Source organism: Delphinus delphis, chromosome 1 (genome assembly GCF_949987515.2).
Source record: "Delphinus delphis chromosome 1, mDelDel1.2, whole genome shotgun sequence".
Lineage (NCBI taxonomy): Eukaryota > Metazoa > Chordata > Mammalia > Artiodactyla > Delphinidae > Delphinus > Delphinus delphis.
Genome location: NC_082683.1, coordinates 110678094 through 110705296, shown reverse-complemented (window position 1 = coordinate 110705296; position 27203 = coordinate 110678094). Strand labels below are relative to the sequence as shown.

The window sequence follows — 27203 nt, the reverse complement described above, 5'->3', positions numbered from 1 at the left end:
TTTTTCCTCTTGTCTCTTCCTGCTTCCTTCCCTGTCTCCACCCCTTCCCTGTCTCCACCCCTTCCCTTTCCTCCCTTTTCCTTTCCTCTCTTTAATCCCTCGCCCCTTCGCGTTTGTAGGCTCGGGACCAATGCAGAACTACTCTTCCCAGTTTGCCCCGCGCAGGGAGGAGCCGAGAGGGAGGAGCAAAGTCCCCAGTTCCCGGAGTTAACAGGGCAGCTGGGAAATGGTGTCCGTTTCCTCTCCCGTATTGCGTGACTGCGGCTGCGAAGGAGTCACGTAAACAAACTATAATTCCCGGCGGTCCCCGCGCGCAGCAGGTCAGGGCTAGGCTGGGGCCGGGTTCGCGGTGCTTGCTGAGGCGGCGGCGGCGGCGGCGGCGGCTACGGCTGGAAGAGCCGGGCCGGGGCCCGCGGCGCAGGCCGTGGCTTGTATTGGGAGGGTGGCGGGGAGGGACGGGGGAGGAAGATGGCGACGTCGGGGGCGAACGGGCCCGGCTCGGCCACGGCCTCAGCTTCCAATCCGCGCAAGTTTAGTGAGAAGATCGCGCTGCAGAAGCAGCGTCAGGCCGAGGAGACGGCGGCCTTCGAGGAGGTGATGATGGACATCGGCTCCACCCGGGTGAGGGGCCGCGCCGGCAAGCGGGAGCGGAGCAGAGCACTTCTCGAACGGGGAGCCGAGAGGCGGGGCGGGGGCGGGAGCCGCAGCGAAAGAGGCGGAACGCGGCCGGGGTAGCGGGCGCCTCCGTCTGGGAGGCACGGGTGGAGGGCCGGGGGGCAGGAAGACGGGTTTTGCGGGAGGAGGTCGAAACTCCAGATAGGCTGGAGGGTTTGGGAACGAATGGGAACTGAGAAAGTGAGGCAGGAGTGGACAGAGAGAGGAGATGGTCCCCGAAGCCCGGCGGAGGTAGGAGGTGGGTGGTCCTTGTGCATCTCTGATTGAGTTCTCTCAGGGACTCTGCTGAAGCATCTTCTATGTTGGGTTATGGGGTTGGGGGATGGCCTGCTTGCCCTAGTCTGGCTCTTCTCAGTTGGTGATCTCCTCTCATCTGGTCCCTCTGCCCTGTTGTGCTACTCTTGGCAGTTAGTATCTCCGGGAAAGGGCCCCTTGAGTGGTTTGAACGGCAGCGCTGGGTATAGTGGGCCAGGAAGTCCCCTCCTGCGTCCCGTCCCGTTGCTTCCTTTTTCAAATACTTCTTGTGGTTTCCTGACGTGAATGAAGGTGAGGTCCATTGCTCACAGACTGGTGGTATTTTGCCCTGGCCGCCTTGGAGGAGAGATAGGGCTTTGGATCTTGAAAGAGGGTAACCAGTTGGCTATAGGTTATGTGGAACCTGATGGTTAGCTGAACTTTCTAGAGAGATGACTGTTTTGTGGGTCAGTTATGGGGTGCCTTGGAGGGTCTTCTGTGTGTAGGGAATATTCATTCCTGGGAAGTTCCAGAAAGAAGGAATCCTGGCGGCGTTGCTTCTGAAGCCCCCTGATCTTGGTTTCTTGCTTCCCAGGGCTGGATGTCAGAGAGAGAGAGGGGTGGGAGTTTGCCCAGCTGGTGTGCAGTCCTAATTTAGGGACACATTATTCTCAAAACAGCAGGTGAGGATATTGCAGTGATCCCTTATGGCAGGGAGCTAGAAGGAATTTAAGGGGTGATGGATGGCCGAACATAAATACCACATTTCAAAGTTCTTTCTGCTCGTCTGACTGCCTTTGATTGAACCTGCCTATGACTGTAACTCTGGTTGTATTTTTGTGTGTGTCTCCCTTGACTCTGTTAGTCTTTTTTGTGTTTTTTACTCTTTTAAGTCTCTAGAGACCATGTGTCCTAGTTTTTGGGAGTCAGAACAGAGAAAGTTAGGTGGGGAAGCAAATCGTGTGTGTGTGTGTGTGTGTGTGTGTGTGTGTGTGTGTGCATAACCCCCTCTAACTGCCGTGAGGACCATGATCTAACTGTGGACTGTCCCCCCTTTAGGAGCTTTTGATCAAAGTGGGGGCAGAGGCAGGAAGGTGGGCCAGAGGCTGACCTCCATCTGACAACGGAGGAATGGTGGGATCTTAGGGCTTATAGGTACAAACAAAAGCTCAAAACTGGACCTTCTTTCTTTGTGGTGCCTTGGTCTGTCAAAAGGTCCCCTCCACTCACCTTGCCCCTGTTGGGTAACTTTTCTTCTGCACATAAAAAAATCTAGTGGGCATACATGTCCAGGGCCTGGGGACCCAAGAGTCTAAAGCTAGGGATTAGAGACCTGGAGCTCAGCCTGTTATCTGGCCAGCTGGGAAGTCTCATTTGAGGCAGATGTGGCCTTTGGGGCCTATACTCCTGGAAACTGGGGTTATCATGTATATTAGTAGCAGTCTTGAAGTGGCCCAAAGGTCAGCATAGTGCCTGCTAAACTCACTGGACTGACCTCTTGGAACAGAAAGTCAATTCTGTTGTTGCCCTATGCACAACGGTGTGATCCCTGGAAGCTCTTAGAATCTTAACCACTCATCAGCTGCCCTGGGTCTCATTTGGCTGGGGTGGCAGTAGCTGAGTCTTAGAAGTAGGTGCTCACCTCTCACAGAGGGACATGAGACCTTTAGACAGACTAAAACCATGCCAGGCTGAGGGTTGTGGTGTCTTACTCCGGTGCCAGACGTATCTCCCCAAAGTGAGGATGAGGCCAAGGAGACAGCTCTGGGCCAGGCTGGAGTGGGCTACTGCTTTTCTCACCCCCATTCTCCAGGCTCCCCTACCAATTCAGGGGCTTTAGGACTATGTAGAAGAATGCTTCTTTGTTTTGGCACTGTTTTTCCAGTTCGAAGAGCCATCATTCCTTAGTTGTTCTAGTTTGGGAGGTACAGGCTCTGTGTAGCCTTCCTGAGGCTGGGCAAATGGCAGAGCCCAGGAGCTTGTGCCTGCCCTCCAGAGTGGGGAGGAAAGAGGCTGGCAGCTATGGCTCTATGGCATCCACCTGTGGCCCTTCCCTTGTCTTCCAGTTAGTCCTGGACACATCTGGAAGGGAAAGCAGAGGTGCCTAATAGGCACCCTTCCCCAGGAGTTAACCCATGTGACTAGCCTAGGGGCTCCTGGCAACCCCTCAGGGACTCTGTTTAGACTGATGCCGACTAGGACAGGCCCTGAGCAGAGTATCAGGCTCCACCTGGCAGGGTGATGCCAGGCATTAGTGATAGCATTGATGGGGGCAGCCTGAGGAAGAGCTAGGGCAGATTGTTTGCACCAGGTCTCAGTGGACCTTCTCCCCAGTACTGGCTTTTCTTCTGGCAGATCTCTTAAAAGCAGCAGCAATAGTAGCATGTCCTGGAGACAGGGATGGCAAGGATGGCCACAGGAACAGTGCTCAGGACCCTCCCTGACATTCCCATTTGTCCTCCATGTCTCAGTTACAGGCCCAAAAACTGCGACTGGCATACACAAGGAGCTCCCATTATGGTGGCTCTCTGCCCAACGTGAACCAGATTGGCTGTGGCCTGGCTGAGTTCCAGGTGAGTGGACACCAGCTGGGGGAGCGCAGGCTCTCACGCACCTCCCTCTGTTGACTTGCCTGTCTCTTTTGGCAGAGCCCCCTCCACTCCCCTTTGGATTCATCCCGGAGCACTCGGCACCACGGGCTGGTGGAACGGGTGCAGCGAGATCCCCGAAGAATGGTGTCCCCACTTCGCCGCTACCCCCGCCACATATCCTTCACTGAGGGGCTGCGGAGTCTGGAGGGCAATGGGGTGGGGTTCCTCAGGAACTCATGGTAGGAAAAGGGACCTGAAGTGTTGTCCAGTGCCATCCTGCGGGAGCTCTCCTTCACCCAGGTTCCCTGAAAAGTGACATTTGGTGCGTGTTTCAGCACTGGCTGCTGTGACAGGGAGCTGCGCCTCCTGAGACTGTGTCCTCCATCTCTGACCGTCCTCACTTCAGCTTGCTCTTGGCTGCTGGAGGCAGGGCTCCGTGATACGTCTCATGCTACAGGGATTTTGCTTCCCTCCTGCTCACATTTCTGTTCATAGCTTTCAGTCTCAGAGACCTCCACAGACCTGTCTCCCCCAAACCCTGCCTAGATATTCACCTATATTTTCCAGCTCCTTTTTCTCTTCCATTCTTTGCCCCTATCGTTGCCCCTTGTAGAGGAGGAGAAAGGTGTTTGTTTCCTGAAACAACTCGTCTGCTGCCTTCTGTTATTTTTCTCTCATCTGGTCTCTCTCCCCTCCACCCCCTCCTCACTTTTTCCCTTAACTGGTGCTCTTCACATTGACAGCTCTCCCTATAGTCCTGCCTACTTATCTCCTCCCCCGGAGTCCAGCTGGCGGAGGTCAGTGTCCAGGGCGGGCAGGATCTCCTGCCCACTCTCTGACTTGTCTCTGGCGGGAGCTGGGCTTGGGTTTGGGCCCGCTGGGCCAGGCTTTCAGCAGTACCTCCTCCCGTAATGGCAGGGCTGGGAGGGGTGGGGGTAGGTGGAGTAGGTGGGTCAGAGTCCAGTCTTGGCCATGTTGACACGTGTGGCCAAGCCTCCCAGTCCAGCCAGAGCAGGACTAATGGCAGCTGGGGTGTGTGTGGGGGGAGGGGAGAATGGTAGGGTGGCAGGTGAAAATGGCTGCCTCCTGTCAAGAGTGGGTGCCAGGTGCAGTGTTCTGGCATTCAGATTTCTGAACCCTTCCCCTGTCCATCTCATCCCTAAGACTTACACCCAGCACAGTGGCTGGGCTCCAGGATTCCTATTCAGCTTGTCCTGGCAGAGAGGAGTTATTTCCAGATCTCCTAGGTTGTTTGGGGAGAGGGTTCACGGATCACAGATATCAGCAGAACCAGAAAGAAAGAGGCATGATGATCCTGGGTGCCCAGCCCTCTTGGCTGCCCCACACTTTCCAACCCCCATGCCTGCCCTCTGGTCCATTGCTAGCCTTCCTCCTCATCACTTTGTTTTTCCATCCCAGGACAATGCCCTGGGGCAATTTCCCTGCAGAGAAGGGGCAGTTGTTTCGACTACCATCTGCACTTAACAGGTGATGGCCCTTGCCTTCTTTAGGCCACATCTCTTCTTATCTGTAGTTTCTGGGGCCCTGCTCTCTCACCCGACCCTGTCCCAGCCCAGCTAGTGTTTTCCCCTACTGAGCAGGGCATGAGGACCAGGAAGACTGTCACAGGTGGCAGCTCATCTCTTTTCCCCCCACAGGACAAGCTCTGACTCTGCCCTTCACACAAGTGTGATGAACCCCAGCCCTCAGGACACTTATCCAGGCCCTGCACCCCCCAGCGTCCTGCCCAGCCGCCGGGGAGGTAAGTGGCCATGTCCCAGGGGAGGGAGTAGCCGTGGAGCTTTTGTTTGAAGCAGGTAGGCAAGTGGGCACTGCAGCCAGCTCCACCGTATCCTTTGCAGGTTTTCTGGATGGCGAAATGGACTCCAAAGGTATGTGTTCCTCACCGCATTTGATATGTGCGGGTACTGAATGCCAGAGAATCTCTGGGCTGGTGTTGGGAGCTTTGTTCAGGGCCAGGGGGTGGGAGCCCTTCCACTTGCGTCTGCTTCCTGTCCTGCCTTCTTCTTCAACCCTCTCATCACCAGTCTTTCTCTTTCAAGTCCCTGCTATTGAGGAGAACTTGCCAGATGACAAGCATTTGCTGAAACCATGGGATGCTAAGAAGGTAGGCGTGGCCCACTGTCCCTCTTCTTTCCATGGGACGGGTCTTCAGGGTCCTCCACTGAGCTCTGTCCTCATTTGCCACCTTCTTCCTTCTTTCCTCAGCTGTCCTCATCCTCCTCCCGACCTCGGTCCTGTGAAGTCCCTGGAATTAAGTACGTATCTCTCGGAGGTCAGCTGAGCGGGTGGAGGAGGGAAGCAAAGGGAAATGTGGAGGGCTGATCTCTGCCCTTCCCTGACCACTGCCCCCCATCCCCATTTACATCTTTTCCTCTCCTTCCCCAGCATCTTTCCATCTCCTGACCAGCCTGCCACTGTGCCTGTCCTCCCACCTGCCATGAACACGGGAGGCTCCCTACCTGACCTCACCAACCTGCACTTTCCCCCACCGCTGCCCACCCCCCTGGACCCAGAGGAGACAGTCTACCCCAGCCTGAGTGGGGGCAACAGTACCTCCAATTTGACCCACACCATGACCCACCTGGGCATCAGCGGGGGCCTGGGCCTGGGCCCAGGCTATGATGCACCAGGTGAGTGGCTGTCTTGGCTGTGTGTCCCTGGGGTGCTGTCTAGCTGGAGGGACGAAGGGGTGGGAGGCTCGAGCACCTTGGGATTCTCCTGTGACTGCCCACACCAGCCCTTCACCTGTGTACCCCAGGATTCCCTCACAGCAGTTTTCTGCCAGTGAGAACTGGTAGGTGTGGCTTTTCCTAGAAAGAAGATGGAGAGCAACCCCCAAGCGGGCAATGCCATCCTGACTGTCAGGGACAGAGTAGGGAGGACATTGTGTTGCCACTTCCATAGTCTGGCCACTGCTACCCATTCTGGGCAGAAAGGGGCCCAGTTCCCATCAGTAATGTTGGCATCTCTGGTTTTTTGTCTGTGCCTACAGGACTTCATTCACCTCTCAGCCACCCATCCTTGCAGTCTTCCCTAAGCAATCCCAACCTCCAGGCTTCCCTGAGCAGTCCTCAGCCCCAGCTCCAGGGCTCCCACAGTCACCCCTCACTGCCTGCCTCCTCCTTGGCCCGCCATGCACTGTCCACCACCTCCCTGGGTCACCCCTCACTCAGCGCCCCGGCCCTCTCCTCCTCCTCTTCCTCCTCTTCTGCTTCATCTCCGGTGCTGGGTGCCCCCCCTTACCCAGCTTCTACCCCTGGGGCCTCTCCCCGCCACCGCCGTGTGCCCCTCAGTCCCCTGAGTTTGCCCGCGGGCCCAGCCGACGCCAGAAGGTCCCAACAGCAACTGCCCAAACAGTTTTCGCCAACAATGTCACCCACCTTGTCTTCCATCACTCAGGTATGCGTGGCTGCCTTCCCTACATGTCTGTCTCCCTTCCCTTCCTTCTCCTGCCAAGTTCTCTCCCTCCCACCCTGCTTTCCTCAAATACCTCTTCTTAACTCCTGTACTCCTGCTGTCATCCATCCCCTTGCATTCCTCCGTCCTCTGCCTGCCCCACTCTTAGCCACCTTGTCTCCTCTTGGCTTAAGAATACAAACCCTGGGGTTAAGTTTTCTGATTTCAAATCCTGGCCCCACCTCTTACTAGCAGTCTCCTTGGACAGTTATTTAACTTCTTTGAGCCTCAGCACCCTCGTCTGTAAAACCAGGACAGCAATGTAAGAATCAAAGGAAATCACATACGGAAAGTACGCAGCACCATGCCTAGCCCGGGTGCATGCTCGACAAATGATAGCTTGTCCTTTCCCTTTTCTCTCTTTTTTGTTCCGATCCTTCTTTCCTTGTCTGTCTTTTTTCTCCTGCCTCCATCCTGTCCCATCCGCTCTCCCATCTCCTCTCCTTCTTTCATAGATTTCATAGAGTCAGAGACTGTCAGAGGATGGAGCCCAGTCCCTTCATCTTACAGATGAGGAGGCTGGGGCCCAGAAGGGAAGTGACTTGTCCAAGTTTACACAGCATGTTAGGGAAGAGTTGGGACCATTACTAAAAATTCTTGGTTTAGGGTTTTTTCCTGAGTGTCAACATTCTTAGCTCTTCCCTCCCTCCCCATACTGCTCCCCTTTTCTGTTCTCTCTGCTCCCCTTCTTTCACCCTAACGCTCTTCTTCCCCTCTCCTCTCCCCTACTTTCCCTTTCTTTCTCTGTTGTTCTTCCCTGGAATGTGTGTTCTATGTTCCATCTTTATGCAGGTCCCCTTTTCTGTAGGAAAGACTGAGCTCAGGCCAGCAAGGGCTCTGCTCTCTGGGAACTTGGACTAAAAGCCTAGCTTCCCTCCTTCCTCCCTCCTTCCTCTCACAGTCCCTCTGGCCTCTTCAAGGCTTTAGAACAGCCATTCTCAAGGTCACTGTTGTGTGATCAGTCCCTTGTGAGGTGTGTCACAAGTAGTTGCTTACTAACAGTAGTTAAAGTACCAAGGTTTAGGAATAGTTGACTCCTGGAGTGGATTCAAAATTATCCTTGTGTTAACCTCTCTCAGTCACTTTCATCCTGAGACGCATTTTTGAGAGTAGTTGCACCCCAGCGATGCCCAATGGAACGCTTTTGGGTTTGTGTTGACAATGGTCGCAGCTTAAAAGGGTGGGAAGCCCTGACAAAGAGCTCCTCTCAGGGGGCACATTGAGGGGTAAGCTTCCCCCTTTCTCCTTGCTTTTCTTCAGGGCGTCGCCCTGGACACCAGTAAGCTGCCCAGTGACCAGCGGCTGCCTCCATACCCGTACAGTCCCCCAAGTTTGGTTCTGCCCACCCAGCCACCCACCCCAAAGCCTCTGCAGCAGCCAGGGCTGCCCTCTCAGGCCTGCTCAGTGCAGCCCTCCGGTGGGCAGCCCCCAGGCAGGCAGCTGCACTATGGGACACTGTACCCACCCAGCCCCAGTGGGCATGGGCAACAGTCTTACCACCGGCCGATGAGTGACTTCAGCCTGGGGAACGTGAGTACCCGGGTCCCTAGCTCAGAAGCAGGGGAGGGGCTGGGAGTGGGCCAAAAGAGCCTGAGTGGTATCGAGGGGGGCATTTTGAACTGGGAGATCTAGGTGGGGGAGAGCCTTCTTACCTGCCCCCAGGTAACACAGTACCGCCAACTTGGGGCTCCTCTCTTCCTGCATTTGACCCCGACTCCTGCCCCTCTCCCCCAGCTACCTCCGTGCAGCTTGCTCTTTGATGACTACTGCTTTGACCCGTTGTCTTCCTGGCACGCGCATGCTCTGTCCCAGTAGGTACGGTGCCCACACCTACTTTGGGCCCCGTGCTCACTTCTGTCGCTGTGCTTGTGGCCATCTCCCGCCGTCTCTGCTTTTGTTCCCATGGTGGAGGTGGGAAGCGGGGTGGGGTAGGGGGAGGTGTATGAATATTACTGGGCAAAGAGGATGTGTTAGCAGAGCTAGGCAAAGGCAGGCAGGACCACCCTGTTCTGAAGCCTGCTTTCTCAAGGCCTGTCTGTGTGTCCATAGCTGGAGCAGTTCAGCATGGAGAACCCATCAACCAGCCTGGCGCTGGATCCCCCTGGCTTTTCCGAAGGGCCTGGATTTTTAGGCGGTGAGGGGCCAGTGAGTGGCCCCCAGGACCCCCATGCCCTCAACCACCAGAACTTAACCCACTGTTCCCGCCATGGCTCAGGGCCTAACATCATCCTCACAGGTAAGAGGTGTGGGTGGTGATGGGGGATGGAAGGAGGGCGTGATACATTTGGTGGCACAGCAGGAGACTGAGGGGGTCTTGGGAGAGTTCGCAAGACATGGGGTCCTCACTCATCTCTTCTGCCCACACAGGAGACCCTTCCCCCGGTTTCTCTAAGGAGATTTCAGCGGCCCTGGCTGGAGTGCCCGGTTTTGAGGTGTCAGCAGCTGGGCTGGAGCTGGGGCTGGGGCTGGAGGAGGAGCTGCGCATGGAGCCTCTGGGCCTGGAGGGGCTCAACATGCTGAGCGACCCCTGTGCCCTGCTGCCTGACCCTGCTGTGGAGGACTCGTTCCGCAGTGACCGGCTGCAGTGAGGACACCTCATCGACATCCCTCTTCTTGGCCCTGTCCCCCATCACTGTCCCTTTCCTCCCTTCCCCCTGGCCAGTAGAGACTTTACTCTCTGCCCCCAGATCCTCTTTCTAACATGAACGGAGGATCCCAAGAATGAGAAAAGGCAAGGGGTTTGTCCAGGTGGCCCCTGAATTCTGCACAAGGGATGGGGCTTGGGGGAGCTCAAGGGAGGGCCTAAAGCACTTGTAACTTTGAACCGTCTGTCTGGAGGTCAGAGCCTGTTGGAAAGCAGGGGGTAGAGGGGAGCCCTGGAGGCAGGGCTTGTCCGGATGCCTAGGGGTGGGCAGTGCCAGCCCCTCCTCACCACTCTTCCCCTTGCAATGGAGGAGAGAGCCAGAGTGGATATTATTTTTTATTAAATATATTATGTTAATAAAAAAATCATATCAAACCCTTGGTGTCGTTGGCTGCTGTTTGGGATGCAGGTCGGGATCGAGGGAGTTCTTGGGGCACGGGCCCTCTCATCTGTCCAGGGCCTTGCTGCAGCATCAGGGGACAGGGGCTGTGACTGGCCGGACAAGTTACTGCTCTTCCTCAACCCTGAGGGCCTGGCAGTGAGTCAGGAGATGAAGAGGTGACTGCTGGCTGAGCTCTCGGCTCTGGATTTTTCTGGTAGAATGATCCCAGTTTTCCCGGGTAGCTGGCCTCAGTGCTAAGGCTCCTAAGGAGAGAGGATTTAAAAACTACTGACGCCAGGTAGGTCTCAGGTTGGCTCCCTCTTCTTTATGGCCCTTTAAGCCCAGAGGACCTGGAAGTTAGCAGTGATACCTGGCCAGCCTCTGACCCCATGCTCCTAGGTCTCATTCCTGCCCCCTCACAATGCATGAATTCACTTCACCCTCCCCACTCTTCTCCACTCATTCATTCAGATGCTTGAGTGCTAACCTGTTCTGAAGAGGTTTCCTCTCTCTGGCTTGGGTTGCTAGCCCTCTGACCATCTGAGCTTCTGCCCTCTATTCTCTCCCCCCATGCAGCACAGAAGAGTAGTGCCCCTTCTCCATTACCCCCACCTCTTCTGCTCTCCCACACCCTACAGTCCTGGCCTTTCTTCCTCTTTCCAAAACTTGTCATTTTCAGAAAAGAGAACTCGGAGCTTCTGGCTTAGGCTGGAAGGGAATGCGGTGTGCCCTAAACCTGGAAGTAGGGGCAGCCACCTGGGTCTCCGCAAACTAGGCTTTCAGGGCCTTCACCCAGGCAGGAAAGCCACGTCTGAGTAGGACCGAGGGTGGGACGGGAGCGCGCCCCAGACTTCAGGGGTCAGTGTCCTGCGGCAATTGTTGGTTGGTGAGAAGCCGCCTGGGTGCAAGGGGCCCTCCCAGCCGCCAGGGGTCGCGCTGCAGGCGGTCGGGCGCTGGGCAGGCGCTGCCAGGGTCACGGCCGCCGGCCCGGGAGGTTGGGGGTTGGGGGGAGCCGCGGCGCCCGCGGTCCGGGAGGGGGGAGGGGGGGTGGGGGGAGCAGAGAAAGCGGGGCGCGCGGAGGAGCACCCGGCCCCCAGCGCAGCAGGAGCCGGAAGGGCCGTGCGGCGCGAGCGAGCGGCGCGGCAGCACAGTCCCCGCGTGGCGCAGCGCAGCGGGGACGCTGGGATCGCCCGGATCTCCCTTCACGGCGCCCCGCGCCCCGGCGCCCTCGGCCGCTTCTTCTTCCTTCACGTCGCCCCGGCGGGAGCGGCGCCCGAGTCGGGTGCGACATGTCCGGGGCCGGGTAGCCGCGCCGCCCGCCGGCCAGCCAACCCGCCTTCCGAGCCACCCGCCCGCGGGCCGGCCGGCGGGGGAGTCGCGGGGCAGGCAGGTAGGGGCTGGACCGGGCGGGGCGGCGGGCGGGGAAGGAAGGGAGGGAGCGCCGGCGGGGCGGGGGCTCTCCCCCAGCTGTTCTCCGGCGCTGCACATCTGGTTCCGGTTCCTCTCTCCTGGGGAAGTGAAAGTGGAGGGGAGGGCGCAGCCCGGAGTTAGCTAGCAGTGCCCTGGCGCCCTGCACCCCTCCTGCGCCCGCGGGTCCTAGAGCTCGAGCACCCCTCCCTCCGCTCGGGTCACGCGGCGGCCGGCGCTGCTGCCGTCACGTCTCCGGCCGCCTGCGCGCCCGCTCCTCTCTGCCCTCCTGCTCCTTCCTCACCCTCCTCCCGCTCGGCGCGCCCTCTGCCCCAACGCGAACTTCCCGCCGCCCGGCTTGTGGGCGTTGCGACCCGGAGTGGCGCCCCTGCCCCTTGCGTTCCCCAGGGAGAAAGGGCTGCCTTCTGCAGGACTCTTCCCTGGCTCGGTGAGGAGAGGCCCGGGTGCGGAGGTCCTGCCGATGGGGGCCACTCGCTCTTCTGCTGGTCTCAACCTCATGGCTCCCGCCTGCTGCCTTGGGCATAGGGCATAGGGCTCCCTCCCATTCGCCAGCACGGGACGAGGCATGGGGCTGTGTCCCAGAGCTAAATCAGGAGGCTGACGCTAACTCCTGGCCTCACCTCGCAGATGTAGAGACTAAATTAAGCTGGAGTTGGTGTGTGTATGTGTGTGAGGCCAGAGGCCAGGTTAAGGAGAGCCAGCTTGGCTACTGAGCTTCCTTTGCCCCCTCTTCTCTTGGCAAGGGTGGGAGGTTAGGTAGGATTGTACATCCTGGATCCAGGCTGAGCCTCCTCTGCCTTGCTCCGGGTCCTTTAGTCTAAGGTTCCAACTTGGAATGATGCTGTGTTGGCACCTTCAACGGTACCCCCCCCCCCCAGCACACGCGCGCACACACACACTCACACACCCATAGGCTGGCTTCCGCTGAGCTGCAGCTTCCCCTCCACTGTTTCAGGAAGTCACCTCCCTTCCCCTCTGAAGCGGCCCCCACGCCTTCGGTCCTCAGCTGCAAGCCACCCACCAAGCTCTTTCCCAGCTTCTGCACCCTGGGGCACCCCGGGACCCTTGGGGCTCCTACTCCCTGGGGTTGGGCCATGAAGGCAGGTGAGAAGAGTTACTGAAGACCCGTTGTGGGCCTGTTTCTGTCTCTGGGCTCCATGGAGGAGGGCTTGGGGATTTCTGGGACTGTCTCCCACTCTGCTTTGGACTTAACTGGGGATACCTAAGGATCCTGGAGGTTGGAGGGCAGTGGTTTTTTTGTCAGATAGTGGAGCTAAGTTAGGAAAAAAGGACACTTGAGTCTGGCAAAAAGACGCTTAAAGTTTGGGTTTTGTGGAGTCCTCACAAAAACCTAGAAGTGGGCTCTTTAAGAACATTAGCTGGCTCATGAGGTTCTTAGATTGTCAACTAGAGTAGGAAGGCCAGAAACCCATAAAAAGACTGTAGTTGGCATGATGTCATGGCCAGAAGGAATGATGTCATTGCAGGCCATTACAGAAAAGACTGTGATCTCTGTTATGTTAGGGAGTGAAGTGGGGTGGAGTCTTTAAAAAGGACACAGAAACTATGATGTCAGAGCCCAGGTTAGCTGTGTGCGGTGGAGTGGAGTTTGGGTTCTTTGGGAAGAGGGCTGGTACCACCAAGAGGGAGGGTCCTGGTCTCTTTAAGGAGCTGTGGTGGGCTGTGAGGGCCTGGTGATGTCACAGGCGGGAGAGTTTAGGATTGGCTGACCACTGATCCTGCTTTTCCTTGAAAGGACTAGGAAGAGGAGGGAAGCAAGAGGGGGGACTCCCTGGTTGCCACGGCAACACCAGCCTTCCTTGCTTCATCTCTCCCCCACTTGACCATTCCAGATGCAGTGAGTGAGGGGGGGGCCATGGCGGAGGAGCGGCCCCCCCGGCTGGTGGATTACTTCGTGATAGCTGGGCTTGCAGGGAACGGAGCGCCCATCCCTGAGGAAACGTGGGTTCCTGAACCCAGTGGGCCCCTTCGCCCTCCCCGGCCAGCTGAGCCCATCACAGATGTGGCAGTCATCGCTAGGGCCCTGGGCGAGGAGGTGCCCCAGGGCTACACGTGCATCCAGGCTTCTGCCGGGGGCCACCCCTTGGAACTCAGTGCTGGGCTCCTGGGTGGAACTCAACCAGTCATCTGCTACCGGAGGGGGCGTGACAGGCCCCCCCTCGTTGAGCTGGGGTGTGTGCACCTACCCATGCTGGCACCAAGGGTGGCTGGGAGGAGAACTGGGGTGAGGCAGGGAGAGGTAGGGGTATGGGATGAGGGATGTGCAATGGGAATGGGAAGGGAGTGGGCTACAGGCCAGGGAGAAGGGCCTGAAGTTGTGCGTACTTAGTTCTCACACAGATTTGGGTGCATATACTAGTGCTGCTACTTGCTAGCTATGTGACCTCAGGCAGGTTACTGAGCCCCTCTGAGCCTTTTCCCTCATCTGTAAATTGGGGAAAATAATACCTCCTCATAGCGTGGTTGAGAAGATTAAGTGAGATAATCCATATAAGGGACTTAGCACAGAGTCAATAAATGGTAGCTTTTATTCTTAGTATTTATTAATGAGCTTGAGAACCATGGAAGGTTTGAGGAGTTGTTACTGATCAAGAAGTAGAGCCAAGGGCAGAAGAGGGGCACAGGATTTTGGAGGGCAGAGTTCAGCAAGAAGTGGGCCCTGGTGTTGGGGTTTGACTAGGCTGAGTAGGTAGGACTAGGTAGGCAGATCTAGCAGGACTGGGGTCTTGCTCCTCTGTATTGGACTTTTGACATCTCTTTCTGTTCTCTGTGCCAAGGGTGTTGTATGAGGGGAAGGAACGTCCCAAGCCTGGCTTCCAAGTGCTAGCTACGACACCCTACAGCCACTCAGCCAACCTGGCCCCTCCAGGCCCTGGGCACCCCCGCACCTACCTCACTTACCGGCGGGCAGCAGAGGGGGCAGGGTTGCATGCCCTGGGCATCACTGACCTCTGCCTGGTGCTGCCCAGCAAGGGCGAGGGCACGCCTCATACTTACTGCCGATTGCCCCGCAACCTCAACCCTGGCATGGTGAGTGGGGCCCCGAGCCAGAAGCTGAGACCTGCCCCATCTCTGTGTGACGGTGTGGACCCTGGGCACAAAGGGTATCCTAGGACCAAGGCGTCTAATGGCGGGGCGGGGCCCAGAGGCGTGACTCTCGTTTTGGGGGACTGGGATTAGTGGGAGTTATAAAGACAAAGACCACGTGGGGGTGGTGGAGAAAATGAACCCCAGAAACCTTTGTTAGCTGTGTGTCTGCTTGTCTCTTGCCATTTCTGGGGCAGTGGGGCCCAGCAGTGTACCTGTGCTACAAGGTGGGCCTGGCCAAGGCCAACACGCTGGTGTATGAGGCAGGTGAGTAGCCCCTCTGTCTCTCCAACCCCTTGACCCTCTGTGTCCCTCTGCCCTGGTGCCTCTTGGCTGGTACCTTCAGTGTCCACAGAACTCACTTCCCCTTTGCCGCTTGGCCCGTCTCTGGGATCCCCTGCTTCCTTCCCCTGGAGTCTGATTGACCCTACTCCTTTTGGGTACCCCCACTCTGCCGGGGGTGCAGAGCTGCTGGGCCGCTACCCAGAGGAGGACAATGAGGCGTTCCCGCTGCCCGAGTCAGTGCCCGTCTTCTGCCTGCCCATGGGGGCCACTATCGAGTGCTGGCCTGCCCAGACCAAGTACCCCGTGCCCGTCTTCTCCACCTTTGTGCTCACGGGTGCAGCTGGTGATAAGGTGGGTGTGCAGAGTGTGGTCAGGGGTCCGGGCTCCACAGGGCCCGCCTGACTGCCCCTCTGCCCCTGCCAGGTGTACGGTGCTGCCTTGCAGTTCTACGAGGCATTCCCGAGGACCAGGCTCTCGGAGCGGCAAGCGCGGGCCCTGGGCCTGCTGAGCGCCGTGGAGCGGGGCCGGGCACTGGGGGGCCGAGCTGTGCGCAGCCGCCGTGCCATCGCTGTGCTGTCCCGCTGGCCTGCCTTCCCTGCCTTCCGCGCCTTCCTCACCTTCCTCTACCGCTACTCCGTCTCAGGCCCCCACCGCCTGCCCCTGGAAGCGTGAGCACGAGACTTCCCCGGCACTGGGAAGGGTTATGAGGGGATCTCGGGAGGCCAGGAGAGATGGATGAGATTAGGCTGGAGCTGGGGGTGGGGGGACCTGGGTGGGCAGAGGAGTGGGGATGGGGCTGTAGTGTGTGGCTGGAGAGTTGGTCCACTGCAAAAGTGCCCCTGGCTGAGGGGCTGAGTGGGGCCTGAAATCCAGGCTACACTTGCTAGCTAAGTCCTGGCCAGGGGCTGTGCAGGCCCAGAGGGAATCTCTTTTCTGATTTGCATAAATGCTGTACATAATGGAGGCTCTGATGGCTGACACCATTCTCGAGGTGGATCTCAGGGAGGAGTAAGGTTCTTGTGGACAGGTGAAGGAGAAGAGCAAATGTGGCTGAATGAAGTAGACTGGGAGTCTGCCTCTGACTGGACCCCTCTCTCCCCCAGGCACATCTCCCACTTCATTCACAATGTCCCCTTCCCTTCCCCACAGAGACCCCGCATCCTGGTGCAGGTGAGAGCTGAGGCTGAGGCTGGGGCTGGATGGGAGGAGGAGAACTGCCAGGGGCTAGTCTTCACCATCCTGACTTGTGGCTCTTCTGTCTCCCAGATGTCTCCCTATGACAACCTGCTCCTCTGCCAGCCTGTATCCTCACCCCTGCCCCTCAGGTATGTGCCCAGGTTGGGGGGGCTTTGATGACCAAGGACATGGTAGGTGCCAGGCAGATGGGCACAGGTGTTGAGGTCTATGCAGGCTGGGCCCAGGTGGCGTCTGTGCCCAGTGACTAGGGAAAGGCCTCCTGCTGACTCTTCCCCCACCTTGGCATTGCCCGCAGTGGTGCCAGCTTCCTGCAGCTGCTGCAGAGCCTGGGCCCAGAGCTGGCTATCACACTGCTGCTGGCTGTGCTCACGGAGCACAAACTGCTAGTCCACTCACTGCGGCCGGACCTGCTCACCAGCGTCTGCGAAGCCCTCGTCTCTGTGAGTGCTACCCTGCCCAGACTGCCTTGCCTAGAGTGTTCCTTCTGGTGCCCCGGTCCCTACCTAGATTCTCCTTACTTTTCTTTTCTTGGGGAGGGTTCCTCAGCCTTTTACCCTTGGGCACGACCTACAGGACATACAGCTTCCGTCAGGAGCTCTTCTTTGGAGCCCAACTCCCACAGCTTCTCTCAATAGGCACCACCCCCAGGGCCAAGGCCCCCTCTCCTGCTGCCCCTACGCCCTGCTCACTGGTGCTCACTCCCTGATGCTTTAGATGATCTTCCCGCTGCACTGGCAGTGCCCCTACATTCCGCTGTGCCCGCTAGTGCTGGCAGACGTGCTGAGCGCCCCCGTGCCCTTCATCGTGGGTATCCACTCCAGTTACTTCGATCTGCATGACCCGCCTGTGGATGTCATCTGTGTTGATCTTGATACCAACACACTCTTCCAGTAAGAGGGCTGGGTCTTGTCCAGGGGGTTTCGAGGTGGGGGGCAGGAGAGGGCTGGTGTATGCAGTGTACCTGCTCAAAAGGAGCCTCAGGCAAAACGTGGAGGAGGCTGGCGAGGAGCCCCATCACCCTTCCTTCCTTCTGTTTATCTCACAGCACTGAGGAAAAGAAGCCCCTCTCCCCTCGGATCCTGCCCCGCAGACCCTACAAGGTTCTGCTGACTACACTGACAAACCTATACCAGCAGCTGGATCAGAGTGAGGAGCGTGGGTGGCGGTGGGAGGCTGGAAACTGTCATTGACCTTGAACCTCCAGTTTGGGGAGACCTGTGGGGAGCTGACCTTACCTGAGGAGGTTAGAGGAGTTAGGCTTTCATTTGGTGGAAGTGAGAGGAATTCAAATTCCAATTTAAGCAAGACGGAAGCGAATGTCACGTTAATATTCCTGAATATGTCAGGGAGGTGGAGCTTGTCATTGGGGAGGCTTGAAACTGTTACCTGAAAGTAACTTTTTTTTTTTGTAAATTCTTTTTTTTTTAATGAATTAACTTATTTTTTAATGAATTAATGAATTTTTTAATTAATTAACATTAATTTTTTAATGAATTAACTTATTTATTTTTGGCTGCATCGGGTCTTCATTGCTGCGTGCGGGCTTTTTTCTAGTTGTGGCGAGCGGGGGCTACTCTTTGTTGCGGTGCATGGGCTTCTCATTGCGGTGGCTTCTCTTGTTGTGGAGCACGGGCTCTAGGCATGTGGGCTTCAGTAGTTGTGGCTCGCGGGCTCTAGAGCGCAGGCTCAGTAGTTGTGGCGCACAGGCTTAGTTGCTCCGTGGCATGTGGGATCTTCCCGGACTAGGGCTCGAACCCGTGTCCCCTGCATTAGCAGGTGGATTCTTAACCACTGCACCCCCAGGGAAGTCCCTGAAGGTAACTTTTTAGTTACTATTGGTACCAGGTCTGTTAGGACCTGCCGGTGGTGGGGTAGCAACAGTGACTTCTGTGTGAAGGGCAGGGTTGAGGCAAGCCCTACGGGTGCTGGCCCTGATTCTCAGGCTGCCCTGGTCCCCAGCATATACTGGACCCGAGGAGGAGGCCTCCCTGGAATTCCTGCTGACAGACTATGAGGCAGTGTGCGGCCGCCGGGCCCAGCTGGAGCGCGAGGTCCAGGGAGCCTTCCTCCGCTTCATGGCCTGCCTGCTCAAGGGCTACCGGGACTTCCTACGCCCGCTCACCCAGGCCCCCTCTGAGGGGTCTCGTGATGTCGACAACCTCTTCTTCCTGCAGGGTAAAGGGGCCCTGTCTCTGCTTGGGGCGGGGGTCACGGGAGGGGTGGCCAGGGGCTGGGCTCCATGGGGAAGCCCGGGGGGACGAGGAATCACACAGTTTCTTGTTCCTTCACTCAGCACACGTTTTTGTGGGCACCAGCTTTGAGCTGTATGCTCTTCTGGGCTTGGAGAGGGGATAAGGGTACAAAGATGAACCAGCTGTGGCCCTGCCCTCTGGGAAGCCTTGGGCTTGGTGGGGACACAGTGACGCCTGTGTTGAGCCGCCCCCATGGGCGAAACTCTCTTCCCTTGGAGACTCCCCAGTCTGAGGTCCTAGGTGCCAACAGATAAAAGGGAGGGATTCCGTGGGACTGTGGTGCTGGGGTAGCTGAGCTGCTCGGCTTGGCGTGTGGTGTAGTGGTGCCAGAGGGGCCAAAGAGGGGATGACTTTGATGGCCTTGGACGCCAAGTTGGCAGGGAGCCGAGAAAAGGGTTCGGAAGGGGGTGCCTGTGGTAGGGACCCCTGGTAACCTTCCTCTCTGCCCCATTCTCATCTGTCAGGCTTCCTCAAATCCCGAGAACGCTCCAGCCACAAGCTGTACTCCCAGCTGCTGCACACACAGATGTTCTCGCAGTTCATTGAGGAATGTTCTTTTGGCTCTGCTCGGCATGCTGCCCTGGAATTCTTTGACTCTTGTGTTGACAAGGTATTGGGCATTATCCCTTCTCTTCATGCCCTTTGCCCTCTGCTCTCCTCTTGGCAGTCTCTGTTATCCCAGGTATCAACACTCTACATCTCATCTGTGGCAGGGATGGTGCCCCTGGAGTTATACAGGGCACAGCCTATGCAGCATATGTGACCGGCCTCATAGACGTACTGTCTTCCCATTCCTCACTCCATCCCCCAGCTCTGTCTCCAGGGCCTTGGTGGAATCTGGACCCACTACCTCCTTCCCTGTGGCTATGCTTTCCTGCGAGATGCTCATTCTCTTACCATCCTGCTCCAGGTCCACCCAGAGCAGGAGAAGCCGGAGCCAACACCCTTGGTGGAGCTGGAGGAGCTGTCAGGAAGTGAGCTCACTGTCTTTATCACACCTCCCGAGGAGCCGCCGGCGCCAGAGGGCAGTGAATCTACCCCCCAGTACTGGTGAGAGCCTCTTGTCCCCTCACTTGTTGTGAGGCCCCATGGGCTGACTTAGTGCCGACTGCTCCTGATGTTGCCTCTCTCTGCCCCTCCAGCTACGATGGGTTCCCCGAACTACGGGCTGAGCTGTTTGAGTCTCCTCAAGAGCAACCCGGGGCTCTGCCTGTGCCAGGTCCATCCCGTAGTGCCCCCAGCAGTCCTGCCCCTCGCCGTACCAAACAGGTAACCCGCAGGTGGGCCCCCCAGAGGCATCTGGCTCAGGCCAAGGGCTGCTGCTTCAGTTTCTTCATCTGTAAAATGGGTATAATAGTATTTACCCCATAAGGTTGTTGGAAGGTTTCAGTTATGTCTGGCACATGAAATATTAGCTATTGTTACCACTGTCATCATCCTCATCTTCATTTTCTGAGCACTCTGGGAAACCAGGGCACCTGCCCGAGCTCAAGCTAGGCATCTCTGCTTGGGGATCCTGGGCTGTGTGTGCAGCCTCTCTCCCGCCTTGTCAGTACACAGACCCTTCCTCAGGGAGGGTGCTGTTTCTCCCACACTATTTTAAGACCTGCCCTGCCCTGGCATTGTACTCACCCAGGTGTGTCCCCTGCCCTACCTAGGAGATGAAGATCGCACAGCGGATGGCACAGAAGTCAGCAGCTGTGCCTGAGCTCTGGGCCCGGTGCCTGCTGGGCCACTGCTATGGGCTGTGGTTCCTGTGTCTGCCTGCCTACGTGCGGTCGGCGCCCTCCAGGGTGCGGGCACTGCAAACGGCTTACCAGGTGCTGCGCCAGATGGAGAGCCGCAAGGTGGTGCTGCCCGACGAGGTGGGCACCTGCACCCAGTCCCAGGGGCTTGTGCAGGCATGGGAGCTGTGAGAGGGAAACTTGGTGACTGTGGAAAGCAGATGGGGAGCACGGGCACAAGTTGAGAGCTCCATCACATTCACTGAATTAATGAACATGTTCAGGGTGTAGCAGTAGAGACTGCAGGGTGGCAGGGTCAGCAGGAAGGGTAGGTGGCTCTGAGGCAAGCCCAGGAGCTGCCAGGGGCCAGTGAAGTCTGTGAGAATTGGGGAGGCTGGAGAAGGGTGCTTGCTGAGACTTGAGGATTTGGGTTGGGAGTGAGTCCGCTCTCATCCTGCACGTCTCCTGGCCCAGGTGTGTTACCGGGTGTTGATGCAGCTCTGCTCACACTATGGGCAGCCCGTGTTGTCCGTGCGGGTCATGCTGGACATGCGGCGGGCAGGCATCGTGCCCAACACCATCACCTACGGCTACTATAACAAGGTACCTAATTTGGAGTGAGGGGGGGATGGCAGCCTGTGCCGGGTAGGTGTGTGGGAAGGATGCTGCTCCCTGACACCTGCCGCTCTCCCCTCTCCTTGGAGATTGGGACCATACAATCCAACAAGGTCCTGTCACCATTGTCACCCATTGTGCTCCTCTAGTGCCTTAGCACCTACAGACGGTTTTCTCATACTTGGCCGCTTTGATCTTCACCCACAATACCCCTGACAAGGAGGTTGGGCGAGTACTGCTACCTCCCGATGATAGCTAATAGTGGGAGCCAATATGCCAGGCCCTGTTCCAAATACATTTTCCACATCAAATCATTTTTTTTTTTTCTTTTTGTGGTATGCGGGCCTCTCACTGTCACGGCCTCTCTTGTTGCGGAGCACAGCTCCAGACGCGCAGGCTCAGTGGCCATGGCTCAGGGGCCCAGCCGCTCCACAGCATGTGGGATCTTCCCAGACCGGGGCACGAACCTGTGTCCCCTGCATCGGCAGGCGGACTCTCAACCACTGCGCCACCAGGGAAGCCCACATCAAATCATTTTATCTTTACCACAGCCCCATGAAGTGGAATGATTATTGTCCCCATCTTACAGATGAGGCCATGAGGTTGCAGGGGCTTAGTAACTTGTCCGAGGTACCACAGTGAGTAAGTTAGGGAGTTAGGAGATGCACACAGGCACGCCGATGTTTCCTGAATTCAGGCCCTTAACCATGATACTAACCTATATTTCCTGTTTTTTAGATGAGGAAACTAATGACCCAAAAAATGAACCGATTTCTTCAAAGCCCATAGTTTATAAACAGCAGAGTCTGGATCCAGGTTGTCTCCACTGCTTCTGGCTTCCTCTAGAACCCCTCAGGGTGGCAGCTGCCAACTGTCTCTTCTGGGCTCTTGCTCCCGGCTGAGCCATTGGCAGGACAGTCCTAGGCAGGATGTCTGGAGGAGAAGGTGGTCCCTGGGGCTCCAGGTCAGGCAGTTGGCGTCAGGCTGAGGCCAGGGTATGGAAGTAGGCCATCTTCACGGGCACTGTGCTTGGCAGGCCGTGCTGGAAGGCAAGTGGCCGTCTGGTACACCGGGTGGGCGCCTGCGCTGGGCCAAGCTCCGGAACGTGGTCCTGGGGGCTGCTCAGTTCCGCCAGCCCTTGAGAGAACGGCGGCAGCGGTGGCAGCGTCAGAAGCAGGAGGAGGAGGCAGAGACGGCAGCACAAGAGGCAGGCGGCTCCCAGACAGGTGGGTAGGGGCCGGTGACACGGGCAGGGGGATAGGCGTGGAGAGCTAGGGCTGGCCTAGTGGCTGGAACTGGGCGTTCTCAGAGTGGATAAACTATACTTGGCTGGTAACAAAAGAGATGAAGTTCTGCCTGGGAGGAGCCCCATAAATCCAGGTCCACTTAAGGAGCTCTGTTTCGGAACTGGGGGCTGGGTTTCTAGCTGGCTGCCTTTCAATCCCCTCTCTATCTTTTACAGAGCCCTATCTGGAGCGCCCCTCCCCTACCCGCCCCCTTCAGCGCCAGACTACCTGGGCTGGGCGAAGCCTGAGGGACCCTGCCTCGCCTGCGGGGCGCCTGGTGAAGAGTGGCAGCCTGGGGAGTGCCCGAGGGGCACAGCCCACTGTGGAGGCTGCCGTGGCCCACAGTGAGTGCCCTCGTCCCACACCCCAACCCTCAGCCCCGTCAGCTTCCGTGACCACTTGCCAGTGAAAGCGGGGAAGGCCAGAGCCAGGAGGGACGGGTGGTGCTTTGTGGTGGGCACTGTAGGCGCTGAGGGAATCTTGCCTGGACTGTCACCATGGTGGGGGCTGTGGTGCCAGAGTCTGTACAGCCAGGAATTGTGTTTACTCAGTTCCTGGAGGAGGGACTGGCCTCCATCTTCCCTGATTCTTTTCTGCCCTGTAGTGATAGAGGCCTTGGGGGTGCTGGAACCCCGGGGATCACCTGTGCCCTGGCATGATGGAAGCCTCTCAGACCTGAGCCTGACCGGGGAGGAGCTGGCACCTGGAGGCAGCCCAGGGGACGCAGGCTCAGCCCTGAGTACCCAGTCCACTGAAACCCTGCAAGGGCCAAGTGGGTGGGTGCCCAAGGCTGGCTGGCATCAGGATGAGGCCAGCACCCCCCGAAGAGGGCTGGGTGCCCGCCTCCAACAGCTGCTAACTCCTTCCCGCCGCTCCCCTGCCTCTCGTGTTCCTCCGCCTGAGCTGCCCCCTGACCTGCCTCCCCCAGCCCGCCGCAGCCCCATGGACAGCCTTCTGCGCCCACGGGAGCGCCCTGGATCCACTGCATCCGAGGTAGCCAGTGAGGGGAGGGTCCAGACACTTTAGCACCGGGAGGCCTGGGGAGGAGCTGCTAACCAGGAGTGCGCAGAGAGGGCCTTGAGGGGTGGCTGAAGCCAGCATCCTGGGTGAAGAGGAGCATGGGTGTGGCTAACTATGCTTTCTCATGTAATGGCAGAGCTCAGCCTCTCTGGGCAGTGAGTGGGACCTCTCAGAATCTTCTCTCAGCAGCGTGAGCCTTCGCCATTCCTCAGAGCGCCTCAGTGACACCCCTGGATCCTTGCAGCCACCTTCCCTGGAAGTGAGGATAATCCCTCCCACGCAGATGTGCTTGAACACACACATACACCACACCCATGCACTCTGTCAAAGGCAGGGGTTGGGGAGGAGGTGGGAGGAGCCTGGGCTGGGATGTGAAGATGAGAGGGGCTGGGGAAGGAGCACGGGCTCCAGAGCCTAGAGGCCAAAAGGGGCCTGCTTCCTGGGGTCTCCTTGCCTGCAGATCCTGCTGTCTAGCTGCTCCTTGTGCCGCGCCTGTGATTCCCTGGTGTATGATGAGGAGATCATGGCTGGCTGGGCACCTGATGACTCCAACCTCAACACAACCTGTCCCTTCTGCACCTGCCCCTTTGTGCCCCTACTCAGTGTCCAGACCTTTGATTCCCGACCAAGGTGCCCAAAGCAGGGCGAGTGCTGTGGGTGGGGCAGGGAGGTGGAGGTCCGAGGGCTGACCCTCCTGCTATCTCGCTGCAGTGCCCCCAGCCCCAAGCCTGCCTCTGCTGGTGCCAGTGGCAGCAAAGATGCTCCTGTCCCTGGGGGCCCAGGCCCTGTGCTCAGTGACCGCAGGCTCTGCCTTGCCCTGGATGAGCCCCAGCTCTGCAACGGACACGTGGGGGTAAGGGCTGGGCCAAAGGGGCACAAGCAGTGTGTGTGTGTGTGTGTGTGTGTGTGTGTGTGTGTGTGTGTGTGTGTGTGTGTGTGTGTGTGTGTGTTGCCCTGTGGGTGGCCCCAGTGGTGCTGGGGAGAGGTAGGCATTGAGGGCAAGGGATGTCCCAGAAGCTGTTGGACATGGTGGCCCAGTGGGAATTGTGGCTCTGAGGATGGGGCCATGGTACATGCCCTCCATTGCCCTCCCACTTTGTGCCTGACAGGGTACCTCCCGGCGTGTCGAGAGTGGGGCATGGGCGTATCTGAGCCCCCTGGTGCTGCGTAAGGAACTGGAGTCGCTGGTAGAGAATGAGGGCAGTGAGGTACTGGCGTTGCCTGAGCTGCCTGCTGCTCACCCCATCATCTTCTGGAACCTTCTGTGGTATTTCCAGCGGCTACGCCTGCCCAGTATTCTGCCATGCCTGGTGCTGGCCTCCTGTGATGGCCCCCCACCTCCCCAGGTCAGTTCCCTGATATGGTCCCTGCTTCCTCATCTCCCAGCTCTGTTTCTCAGTCCTCTGTGTCTTCAGTGCTGTAGAAAGAGCACAGGCTTTGGAGTTGGTTGTACCTGGTTTGACTCCCGGCCCTTTCACTTCACTACTCTGAGCTACAATTTCTCATCTGTAAAATGGCATAAGTGCCGCCCCCCCACCCCCACAGACAGGGCTGTTGTTAAGGCACCTAGTGTAGTGCCTGGTACCCAGACAATAATTTGTTAATGTTCATCTATTTATTGCTCTATTCACTGCACCAATATTTATTGAGCACCTTTTAGGTTCCAGGCAGAGTTTTAGGCACTAGGGATGTAGCAGATTACAAAACAGAGTCCTTGCTCTCAATAGAGCTTGCATTCCCACGGGGAACAAGAGTTCCTTTCTCTCTTCTCTTTGGCTATGTCCTGTAATGTTCCTGTCTCTTGGAATAACGCCTGTCCATTTCCTGTCCCCTGCCTCCCACCCCATGAGCCTCTCTCCTTTATCTTGGCTCCCCGCAGGCCCCATCTCCTTGGATAATGCCTGATCCAGCATCTGTGCAGGTGCGGCTGCTGTGGGATGTCCTGACCCCTGACCCCAACAGCTGCCCACCTCTCTATGTGCTCTGGAGGGTCCACAGTAAGTCTGGTATTTGGCCTAGGATGGGAAGGGGAAGGTCCCAGACTTAGAGGGCTCAATAATCCTGGCTACCTTCTTTTTTTTCACCCAGGCCAGATCCCCCAGCGGGTGGTATGGCCTGGCCCAGTACCTGCATCCCTTAGTCTAGCATTGCTGGAGTCCGTGCTGCGCCATGTCGGTCTCAATGAGGTGCACAAGGCTATAGGGCTCCTGCTGGAAACTCTAGGGCCCCCTCCCACTGGCCTGCACCTGCAGAGGTATCGTGTTCCTATCTGAGAGGTCCCTGGTCTGTCCTGGGCTCCATACCCCCTTTATCTCACTTATACCCTTTTGCCTCCACTCCAGGGGCATCTACCGTGAGATCTTATTCCTGACATTGGCTGCTCTGGGCAAGGACCACGTGGACATAGGTGAGGGAGCAGGCAGGGGGCTGAGGAGTTTAGGGACCAGGTGTGGAAGCTTGGAATCCTAATATACTGACCTACCTCCACCCTCTTTCCTAGTGGCCTTCGACAAGAAGTACAAGTCCGCCTTTAACAAGCTGGCCAGCAGCACAGGCAAGGAGGAACTGAGGCAGCGGCGGGCACAGATGCCCACCCCAAAGGCCATTGACTGCCGAAAATATTTTGGAGCACCTCTGGAATGCTAGGGACCCTTAAGCTTCCTTCTCCAGCCTGGGCTGAGGAGGTGAGGGAGAATGGATTCTAGAGATAACCTGCTTCCCTGTTGCTTTCACAGAGGAGTTGGGAATAGGCTGGGAAGCATGCCGAGCCGTAGGCTCTGAATGGGGGCAGCAGGAAGAGGGACCCACTGTTACCAAAAGTCACAATTCCCCTATCTCCAACCTGCCCTCTGTGCTCATGTTGATGTTGGAGGAGGCCTGGGGGGAGCTGGCACATCTCTGTTCCGCCTCATCCTATACCAGGAACTCCTCTCCAGGGTACCCACAGATCTGCACTGCCCTGGTCATTTTATAAGTTTTTGTTTTAAAAAACAACTAGAAAGATACACAGCTACTGAGCCTTTGCCCTGAATGGGAGGGAGGGATGTCATTCCCCACCAATGATGGTCCCGCTTCCCTAGAGTTGCCGAAGGAGCCCAAGGCTCTCCATGCTTTTCTACCTTAGTGTTTGTATTTTATTTTAAGTTATTTATTCTGGAGCCACAGCCCCCTTGCTTATGAGGTTCTTATGGACAGTGAGAAAGAGAAGGGAAATGGGCCCACGTGGTCCAGTGGTTTGTAGCTCCTTGAAAGTTAGGAGGTGGGAGCTAGAGGAGTCCCAGCCTCCCCTTAGGAAAAACTGGTGCCCCTCTAGTCCTGATCCTTTCTGTCCACTCCACCTTGGGGAATGCTTCACCCACCCAGGGCCCTGACTGTGCAATAAGGATTGTTCCTTGCGAAGTTTTGTTGGATGTGATATAGTAAAAGCTGCTTCTGTCTTTTTCCTTCTGCCTCCTGTTCTCTGAGTCTGGGATAATGGTGGGGGATACCCCACTTTTTCTCCTGGCTGCACATCCTCCTTTCCACCTTTGCATCCCTTGCTGCCTTCAGGCACGCACTGCTTTCCCTGACCAGGTCTGGTTCTGGTCCCTTGGGGCACAGGGAGTTCTTGGAGCAGGAGAGGGGTGAATCCGGTGCTGGCTATGGTGGTGCCAGTCTGTGTGGTACTTCCGGCCCTCCCACACAATCACCCCCTTGTCCCTCATCTGTACCCCACACAAAGACTGCATTCTCTGGGGGCCCTGAGCTCATCTCTGCCTTCTTTCCTCTCCCCACAGCTTCCCCCTCCCAACTTCTCCAGTACCTCCACAGGGCAGCTCTCACGCATCCTGGGAGCCCTGGATCTCATTCTAGGCCTCCTTAGTTGCTCTAGTTGAAGGCAGTACTCTTCCAACCAGGGACTCAACCTGGGGACAGCACCAGGAAGACAGGGGCAAGGATTAAGGGGCTCACTGCGTGTGGGCGCCAGGCATCCAGGCATCATTTTTCTAATCCTTTTGGTCCACTCGGAGTTCTCCCTTTCTTTCCTATATAATGAAATAAACACAGGAAACACTCCTAACAGAGCTGCAAAATCAATTACCAAAGGGAATTAGCCAACAAAACAGAAATATCTTGGGGAAGGAGGGCAGGAGTGTCAATGGAGGAAATAACTTACATGAGCCTCTAGCGCAAATTCCTGGGGGTGGATATCGGTGGATGAAGAGAGCCATACCACTTCTGAATTCTGGGACCTTCAAGCCAGAGGATGCGTCCCCATCCTAACTTGAGCAGTGTCCTAAAG

At 57.3% G+C, this 27203-nt stretch overlaps 2 protein-coding genes across 7 annotated transcripts; both read left to right on the top strand.

The window, feature by feature from the left end:
- Window positions 1–468: 468 nt before the first annotated feature.
- CRTC2 (CREB regulated transcription coactivator 2) lies at window positions 469–10265 on the top strand. 5 transcript variants are annotated; one of them, XM_060030330.1, is made up of 14 exons: window positions 469–621; window positions 3381–3482; window positions 3558–3676; window positions 4238–4297; window positions 4920–4988; window positions 5159–5262; window positions 5363–5392; window positions 5564–5628; window positions 5730–5779; window positions 5910–6154; window positions 6517–6923; window positions 8241–8510; window positions 9030–9216; window positions 9348–10265. In XM_060030330.1, the coding sequence occupies exons 1-14, from the start codon at window positions 469–471 to the stop codon at window positions 9566–9568; spliced, it is 2082 nt and encodes a 693-aa protein (XP_059886313.1). In that variant the 3' UTR covers window positions 9569–10265. The 5 variants fall into 5 exon arrangements, with proteins under 5 accessions (XP_059886313.1, XP_059886305.1, XP_059886331.1 ...); XM_060030322.1 differs by having other exon boundaries at window positions 5339–5392; XM_060030357.1 differs by lacking the exon at window positions 469–621 and adding an exon at window positions 829–913 and having other exon boundaries at window positions 5339–5392.
- Window positions 10266–11274: 1009 nt separating this feature from the next.
- On the top strand, window positions 11275–26364 carry DENND4B (DENN domain containing 4B). 2 transcript variants are annotated; one of them, XM_060030302.1, is made up of 28 exons: window positions 11275–11396; window positions 13288–13627; window positions 14233–14485; window positions 14740–14809; window positions 15009–15178; window positions 15251–15495; window positions 15931–15997; window positions 16094–16152; window positions 16320–16464; window positions 16739–16914; window positions 17070–17170; window positions 17984–18199; window positions 18741–18886; window positions 19187–19326; window positions 19419–19545; window positions 19935–20141; window positions 20475–20603; window positions 21652–21841; window positions 22078–22245; window positions 22506–22894; window positions 23058–23180; window positions 23382–23551; window positions 23633–23774; window positions 24031–24267; window positions 24801–24918; window positions 25010–25175; window positions 25264–25328; window positions 25422–26364. In XM_060030302.1, exons 2-28 carry the CDS (start codon window positions 13311–13313, stop codon window positions 25565–25567), a joined length of 4482 nt encoding a protein of 1493 aa, XP_059886285.1. In that variant the 5' UTR covers window positions 11275–11396; window positions 13288–13310; the 3' UTR covers window positions 25568–26364. The 2 variants fall into 2 exon arrangements, with proteins under 2 accessions (XP_059886285.1, XP_059886294.1); XM_060030311.1 differs by lacking the exon at window positions 11275–11396 and adding an exon at window positions 11563–11861.
- The last annotated feature ends 839 nt before the right edge of the window (window positions 26365–27203 follow it).

Excerpts from the sequence above, each read along its gene's own strand:
- CRTC2 (XM_060030322.1), top strand. The coding sequence starts at position 469 with ATGGCGACGTCGGGGGCGAACGGGCCCGGCTCGGCCACGGCCTCAGCT. Across the intron at positions 5,263-5,338 it reads CCTGCCCAGCCGCCGGGGAG|CCAGCTCCACCGTATCCTTT; the intron begins GTAAGTGGCCAT and ends TGGGCACTGCAG. Across the intron at positions 6,155-6,516 it reads CCCAGGCTATGATGCACCAG|GACTTCATTCACCTCTCAGC; the intron begins GTGAGTGGCTGT and ends CTGTGCCTACAG.
- DENND4B (XM_060030302.1), top strand. The coding sequence starts at position 13,311 with ATGGCGGAGGAGCGGCCCCCCCGGCTGGTGGATTACTTCGTGATAGCT. Across the intron at positions 19,546-19,934 it reads CCCCTCGCCGTACCAAACAG|GAGATGAAGATCGCACAGCG; the intron begins GTAACCCGCAGG and ends TGCCCTACCTAG. Across the intron at positions 25,329-25,421 it reads CAAGGACCACGTGGACATAG|TGGCCTTCGACAAGAAGTAC; the intron begins GTGAGGGAGCAG and ends CCTCTTTCCTAG.